The 8,997-nt window shown below is 33.6% G+C and overlaps 1 protein-coding gene across 1 annotated transcript; it reads left to right on the top strand.

The window, feature by feature from the left end:
* Positions 1–1,314: 1,314 nt before the first annotated feature.
* On the top strand, positions 1,315–2,257 carry LOC100020107 (olfactory receptor 4P4-like). The gene is given in 2 exon segments (XM_001372698.4): positions 1,315–1,400; positions 1,402–2,257. Coding segments are annotated over 2 exon segments (942 nt in total).
* Positions 2,258–8,997: the final 6,740 nt, after the last annotated feature.

Genomic DNA, 8,997 nt, shown 5'->3' with positions numbered 1-8,997 from the left:
CTCTTTTCAACATCGAAATTATCAAGGATCAATTTTTATTTTATTTTTTCACTGCTAAATTCTTTTGCTACTACTGGATTGGGTTTACTGTATGTTGGCAGTCATTGCTTTCTTAGCTTTTATTCTTACTGGGCTTTGCCTTGGTAGTATCTTCCCTTCCTAGTCAGAAGCCTGAGTGAGGAGGGTAGGCAGCTCTGTGATTTTCTTTGTGGTGCATGCTTTAAAGTATGTTTTCCTGAAGCTATTTCTTCAGCCCCTTTTGCCTCTGCTACTTCCAGACTTGCTTCTGTCCTATCTACATACTTTGCTGTCCAGGATCCATGCTCTTCAGCCTTGGGTCTTAAGTCTCACTGCTAAGCCTTGCACTGCCCTCAAGTGTGTGTGGTGCTTTTAGTCAGTTCCCAAGAATTTAGAGATTGCCTAGTCCTTTGTTCTAACTTTGTCATAGTAGGTGTTGTAGGGGAGGAATAATCTCCTTGTACTTTGATAAATGTGATTCTGCCCCCTTAGAGTGTGGAAATTCCTAAACACTCCCTACCTTTAAGGCTGAATCCCATTGGAGAGCCACTTTCCTCACCTGATTTTGATTTCTGTCCTTTTGAGACATTTTGTAATGATAGGTTGGAAGGAGATTTGGAAAAATCCTGCTACTCCTGCACCACCTTAGCTCTGCCTCCTTAATAATTTTTAAAAGACTCAAATATCAAATTGGAGTTACATCTGAAATCTCTTTTATTCTCCTTCAAGTAATGCCTATAGAAGACTATCTTCCACAATATATTTTAATTATGAATACATAGTATTTACTTGAAAACTTGTTAAGAGGGGAAATAAATTATGCCAGAAGGAATCTAGTTTTACTTTTTGATGGATAAAATTTTAGGAAAAATAATTCATTTAATTAAGCTGAAAAGCTTTTTTTTCTCTTTCTAAATATGTATGTATGTATATATATATCATAGCAGATACACATGTACACATAATTGTACCTCTAGATATACTTTTGTATATGTCATATACATTCTCTTCCACATGATTGCCCACTAAATATTTGAAGACAATTATCATAACATGCCAAGGTTTTCTTTTCTATTAATTTCAGCTTCTTAGTATGGTCCCAAAGAATATTATTATCAGTCTATTTCTCTTATTTTGAACATTCTTGATATATTATTTTTATTAAAAATAGTGAAAACAATCATAACCCTAAAAAGTGAACAATGTCTTACATAAATAAAACTGCACTAAATAATATTTCTTTTTATTTCAGATATAGAACTTAAACCTGATTATAATGTGCCAAAAGAAAAAAAAATGGAAGCTAAAGGCAATGTCACACAATTCATTCTCTTTGGACTTTCCTATGACCAAAATATACAGATATTTTGTTTCTTTCTCTTTTTATTGTTATATTAGTCTCATTTTGGGAAACCTCTTAATCCTCATCTCTATTCATTGTAGTCATCTTTTCCACCAACCAATGTACTATTTCCTTAGTCACTTATCTTCTATGGACATCTATTATACTTCCAGTGTTACACCAAAATTAATTGCTGATTTGTTAACTGAGAAAAAAACCATCTCTTATGGCTATTGTATGTTCCAAGTCTTCTCTATGCACTTCTTTGGCAGTATTGAGGTCTTCATCCTGACCGCAATGGCCTTGGACCGCTATGTTGCCATCTGTAAACCTCTCCATTACATGGTCATCATGAGCAGGAAGAAGTGCAACCTTCTTGTTTTAGCTGCTTGGGCAGGTGGGGCTGCCCACTCCTTACCTCAACTGTCCATGACTCTTAATTTAGCCTTCTGTGGCCCCAATGAAATTGATCACTATTTCTGTGACATCTTCCCCTTACTGAAAATTGCCTGCACAGACACCTCCATCACTGGTGTTCTTGTTGTCCTTAGTTCAGGAATAATTTCCTTGGGAGTCTTTGTGATATTATTTGTTTCTTATGCCATTATATTATGGACCCTTCGCACACATTCAGCAGAAGGGAGGAGGAAAGCTCTCTCTACCTGTGGATCTCATTTCATGGTTGTCATTTTGTTTTTTATACCTGCGATTTTTTCCTACCTTCGACCTCCCACCACCTACCCTGAAGATAAAGTGTTTGCTCTATTTTATACTATCATTGCTCCAATGTTCAACCCTCTAATCTACACTCTGAGAAATACTGAGATGAAAAATGCCATGAGAAAAGTATGGCATCAAAAGATATGGGGGAAAGGAAACATAAAACATATGGGTTAATTTATCTCTGATACTTTATAGAAGGAAAAATTAGCTGGATATTCAAATGTAATTTTAGAATTAAAAGTTTCTATGAAATATAAATCCTGATTTGCAGGGAGGGTAATTGGCTTCACAGTGTGACATAAAAAGAAATGGAAGACAAATATACTATTCATTGAACGAAGTCAGTTATGAATGTCAAGCTTTTGTATTGTCCATATTGCTCTTTACTTCCCCTCTTATTAAACAATACATTTTTTTGAAAAAAATTATTTTCTCAACTTTGTGGTTTGTAAAATAAGTTTAAAGTATATCATCTTCCATCAAACATTCAATTTTATTTCCATTAATGTTAAACATGAAAAAAATAAACAAATTTCTCATTTTCAAATGATTCAGTCATGTTTGAAACATTGTGATCCTCTTTAGGATTTTTTGGCCAGAGGAAAACATCCATGTAATTATGTATGCACATATTTAAATACATATAATACATTTTATGTATATATGGGAATGTCAACTACTGATATTACTTTTTATGTTGGTTACAATGGACTTTCTGATTGTTTCTTCTTTAATTACCCAGATATTTAAATCAATTTCTCTTACTAGGTCTATATAGATTAATTTAAAACTGTAAATATGGAGACTTGAATCCAGGACTTCAATCCCAAGAAGTCCTTGCTCCACTTCCCCAGAATGCTTTGTAATATCATTGAATTCTCACCTGGGCTGAGATCTATTTGGTGTATTTAACCTGATTGGAAAGGCTTCTGGTACTCTTTTTCTTTCCTGTTTCAGCTTGCAGCTTCAGCAAGAGGCATCTCATGATGTGATTGAAATTTAATTGGGCCTCTCAGCCCACCTGGAATGTGACTTTCTTACTTATATTTTTCTTAAATTCTCAACCTTTAATAAACCTCTAAAAATATCATACTCCTTGCAAAGAAAAACTAATTCCTACCTGCCTCAGTTTCCCCAAATTTTAACTCATACAAAACTTAATAGACTTCAAGATATTCAATTTAGTTGTCACTCTGAGCCTCCTGTTCATCAACAGTTAATTTAAACATAAATCAGTGGAGGAATAATCTAATGACATTTTCATTTATGCCTTTTTAGTCTCCCATATGGATACTGATTGTTTTTGACTTAATTCAGCATTTGACTTTCAAATAAAAGTCATCCAAATATGTCCTGAGAATCTCAAGACATTGGTGAAGAAATTGTCTGTGGATAAATGTTACTTTTAGTCTATCTTTCTCAAACTACCAATGCATATCAGCAAATAAGATAAAGTTTCTTAGAGAATAAGTGGTTCAAGCATGGAAGTTTAGAGAGAAGTCTATTCTGACAGACATTGAATTAGAAACATCTAACTCTTCTATATCTGTGAGTCACTTGATACTATTCTGTTTGAATTCAGACTCTGGTTTTTAAAATCTCTGGGGTTTTGACTTCTCTAGGACTCATGTACCACCTAGCTTAAATTACATGTTGAGCTAGATAAATTCCTAAGAGATTCTTATTTTAGATCTCTGATCCTATTATTACTTTTTTTAGGCGCTTTTGCAAGACTTCTTAACTTTTTTGTTTCCAAAATGACTTTTTAATAAGAGCAAATCAAAGTCTATAAACTCCTAAAATAATGTTTCAAACTCATGAAATAAAATGGAGAATTTTTTTAAATGATAAGGCATATCAACTTGAAGACTAGTTTTGATTGTCTAGGAATAGAATCCAAAAATGTTGGGTTGACTTTGACCAGTAAACATATAGGAAATATTAGGCACATAATGACTTTTTTGTTTGTTTTCTAGATAAAAACATTGAAACTTTCAGATCAGAAACATTTAACCAGAAATACATATTTGTTTATATATATGATGAATACTTACAAGTGTATAAATATGCATATGTATACATATAAAATATAACAACTCAATATTTGGATTTTATTGTTTGATATATAAAGGTATTGATCTGTTTTTCCTCTAGAAACCACAATTTTCTTAAGCTTTTTATTGAAATTCACTTATAATGCATTTTTTTTGTTTATTTTGGCCCAAAGATTTATTTTAAAGTTGATAGAGTTTATATCAAAATGCAAAAAAAGGATTATAAACTCATGAATAAATTTTAATGTCATTAATAATAAAATTTATTACTAGAAATCTTGAGAGTGTCTAATACATAGGTTATTCTTTTTATAAAGTTTAATAAGAATTTTCTATTTCCTCTTTAACTTGATATAATACTTTTTAGGATTTGAAACTTGATGTATCTATTGGGATTTTCTTTTTCCAAATCAGAGTTTAATATATATATATATATATATATATATATATATATATATATATATATATATATATATATATATAATTTTTTATCCAAAATGACTTAGAAGGCTGGTACCAAAAATCTAATGAAATGGGGTAGATGTCAATCACAAATCATCACAGGTCCCACCACAGTAATAGGCTTTTGAAGCAGCTGAATCAACAGCAGAACTTTGTGAAGCTCTCAGTCACAGCTGGGAAGGGGGTTTGAACAATTGCTCAGAAAGAGAGATCGCTTTCTTGGCTCTAGATGTAGGTCTCTCGGCACATTGCCCATACACAGATCCAGTCATCTGCTTTTCTGATCTAATGTGAGAAGGAGCATCAGTCCATACCAGCACATGGGGCCACAGGGGAACTGGGGATTCTAGGCTCAGTTTCAAGGAATAAAAGTGTGCATGTACTTATTCACAGTCCAGAGCAGATGTCTTTTCCACCAACAAAACACCTCAAAAGAACTGAAAGTTTATAGAGCACAGAGCTAGTTCTTTCAGCTGCTGAAGAAAGGACCTGAACCTTGGAACAATATTATCAGCACCACAATTAAAAAGTACAACTTTAATCATTTAAAGTGAATAATAAAAGGAAAAGGCAGAGGGGGCAGCTGGGTAGCTCAGTGGATTGAGAACCAGGCCTAGAGACGGGAGGTCCTAGGTTCAAATCCGGCCTCAGCCACTTCCTAGCTGTGTGACCCTGGGCAAGTCACTTGACCCCCATTGCCTAGCCCTTACCACTCTTCCGCCTTGGAGCCAATACACAGTATTGACTCTAAGACGGAAGGTAAGGGTTTAAAAAAAAAAAGGAAAAGGCAGGAAAATAAGCAAAAAAACAAACAAAAAAAAGAATCTCACCATACAAAGCTATGTTGGTGAAAGAAGACAAAACACATAAAATAAGAAGAAAACAACAAAGTCAATACTGCTGCACAAGTCTTCAAAAATATGAATTTCTTTCAAGAGGAAAAGAATTAACGGAGGAGCTCAAATATGATTTAAAAATTCAAATAATAAAGGGAGAATAAAAGATACTGAAGAAAATATGTAAATAACCTATCCAATCATTCCCTAATTGATAAATTGTTAAGGATATGAAGAGTCTGATTTCAGATAAAGGACTCAAAGCTCTCTCTCTCTCTCTCTCTCTCTCTCTCTCTATATATATATATATATATAGATAGATAGATAGATAGATAGATAGATAGATAGATAGATAGATAGATATATAGATAGATATAATATAGCTATTCAGTTTTTTGAGAGAAAGAGGCAAATTAAACCAACTTTGAGATCATGAGATTAGCTAATGAGGCAGAAAAGGAAAATGAAAAATGTCAGCTAGGATATAAGAAACTATGGAAATGAATACACTTTCGGTGGAATTGTAAATTGACCCATCCAATCTAGAGAACAATTTGAAATTATATCCCCCAAAATATAAACTCCTTTTTTCTTAATGCAACAGTACTGCTACTAGATCTATATACAAAAGAGATCTTAGTAAAATAGAAAAAGACCAATATGGGGAGCAGAGCTAAGATGGCCATGGAGTAGCAAGAACTTTCTGAATCTCCTTCCAAATGATCAATACAAAGGGTCTCAAAAGGACAGAAATCAAAATCAGATAAGTAAAGGGGCTCTCTTGTGGGATACAGCCTTAAAGGAAAGGAGTGTTTGGAGATTTCCATGATATAAAGGGGTATAACTAAACTTATCAAAGCTCAAGCTGATCGCCACTCCCCCTCACCACCTGCCATGCCTGTGTCAGACCAAATACTGGGCAATCTCTAAATTCTTTGGGCTGGCTGAACTCATATTTATCCCTGAGGACAGTGCAAGGACATGGCAGCAAGACTTGGTACCTAAGACTGAAAAGAAGAGAACCTAGGAAGCTGAGTGTAGAGATTGTTCTGAAACAAGATTGAAGGGAGGAAACCTAGGAATCAGAGTGTAGAGAACAAAAACCTATGACAAAGGTCTAATTAATCAAATTTATAAGGAGCTAAATCAATTGTACAAAAAATCAGATCATTCTCCAGTAGATAAATGGGCAAGGGACATGAATAGGGAATTTTCAGATTAAGAAATCAAAACTATCAATAAGCACATGAAAAAGTGCTCTAAATCTCTTAGAATTAGAGAAATGTAAATCAAAACAAGTCTGAGTTTCCACTTCACACTGCACTGATGAAGGAAAGTAAAAAATGGTGGAGGGGATGTGGCAAAATTGGGACACTAATGCACTACTGCATTGGAGGAGTTATGAATTAATCTAACCATTCTGGAAGGCAATTTGCAACTATGTCCAAAGGGTGTTAAAAGACTGATTGTGCTTTGATTCAGCCATAGCACTGCTGGGTTTGTACCCCAAAGAGATAATAAGGACAAAATACATGTACAAGAATATTTATAGCTGTGCTCTTTGTGGTGGTAAAAAATTGGAAAATGAGGGAATACCCTTTGATTGGGAATGGGTGAACAAATTGTCATATCTGTTGGTGATAGATTACTATTATGCTAAAAGGAATAATGAACTGGAAAAATTCCATGTGAACTGGAATGACCTCCAGGAATTGATTCAGAGCAAATTGAGTAGAACCAGAAGAATGTGTACACAGAGACTGATACAATTTGGCCAAATTGAATGGAATGGACTTCTCTACTAATAGCAGTGCAATGATCCTGGACCATCCTGAGGGATTTATGAGAAATAACACTATATACCTACAGAGAAAGAACAGGTGGAATGGAAATATAGAAGCACAACAACTGCTTGATCACGTTTCAATGGGCACATGATTGATGATGTAAACTGCAAACAATCACTCTATTGCAAATATTAATAATATGGAAATATGTCTTGATTAACAACAGGAAGGAGGGGAGGGAAAGAACATGAATCATATAACCATAGAAAAATTGTGCAATAAAATAAAAAAAAATTAAAAATTGAGTAATGTAAAAATCATGCAAAAGAACACTTTTTAATATTTAAAACTAGGATAAGAATTTTTACTCCAATTTTATGCTTAATACATTTGAGGCACAGTTTATATTCATGGGGTTAATGTTAAGCACTTGGTAGGGAATGATAATTGATTTATATGAAATATGGTCTTTACTATCATAGGAATTTACAGACAAACAGCAGGTCGGTGACAATGAAGAAAGCATTGGATCTGGAATTAGGAAGATGTGGATATGAGTCTGGCTACAGTGAACATTCCAGGTGAGGGACTTTAGTCACTTTATATCTGTCTGTTCCAGTTTTCCTTTGTAAAATAGAAATGATAATACCAACTATCTCCCAGGATTGTTCGGTGAATTAAATGATATAAAATATAAAGCATTTATCAGAGTGCTTGGCATCTTTGGAAAATATAAAGCATTTAGCAGAGTGCTTTGATAAATGATTTTCCTTTCCTTTCTCTAAAGCAAATAAATTATAAACTCAAAATTAAGGTACAAAATGATACCCACATTTAAGACAGAAGTAAACAAAGTCTGTGTATAACTGGAAGAGAGGATTAGATAGTTCAGTTGGTCAGTGAAAGATTATTGGAAGAGATATAGTGGTGGAGGTTTAAAGGAAGAGGAAAATAATTTATGAGGTCATAATTAGCATATATACATGTATCTCTTACAAAGTGAAGGGCTTCTTTAATGGATTTGACATGTTTTCTTGTGTCAGTTCTTTTTAATCCCTGTTTTCAGGCAGGTTCTATTCAATGGGTTCCCAAATAAACCATTTCCCCTTTGCCCACAGACATCTCTGACACTCAAGCAGTTCTGAACTGGATGAAAATATGACTCATTGCATTTTTTACTTGGCTTTCCCAAAAGACTCAGTCTGATACATTTTCTATACTTTTCACAAAGAATTATGTTTGAGGGAGATCTTGGGTGGTATCATTTATCTTGCTTTTGCTTTCCAAAATTTGATATTGAATTGAAGTGATAATTTGTATTCAATCTAAATTATAAGAGATTATCTATAAGCAAGGTGCTTATTTTAGACTGAGTGATTAGAAATAAGAATTAAAAATAGGTAGTATTCAGTATATATAGAAAATTGCAAAGATTTTCCATAAGTGTATCTCTGAATAAATGGAAGTTCTTTCAATTCTTTGGATTAAAGTAGACCCTGATCAGAAAAAAGGATGGAATTAATAGCATATGGTTGTCAGTTGAAAGGAGTACATTCTAGACATGACAGATCAGTAGTCAAATGGCATGAAGTCTTGAAATGAATTATCTTTTATAGAAAACATGTAATGGTCCAGTTTGCTTAGCTGAACCTTCCCTTTATTTGTAGGTGTGATATTATTGAAATTATACAGCAAATCATCTTAAAGGGGAAGAATTCTGGATAAAAATTAAGCTGAATTCTCCCCTTTTATGTATTTCACAAAGATTTGGAAAA

This window comes from Monodelphis domestica, chromosome 6, assembly GCF_027887165.1.
Source record: "Monodelphis domestica isolate mMonDom1 chromosome 6, mMonDom1.pri, whole genome shotgun sequence".
Lineage (NCBI taxonomy): Eukaryota > Metazoa > Chordata > Mammalia > Didelphimorphia > Didelphidae > Monodelphis > Monodelphis domestica.
The sequence above is the reverse complement of the archived record's forward strand: the minus strand, read 5'-3'. Positions and strand labels throughout refer to the sequence as shown.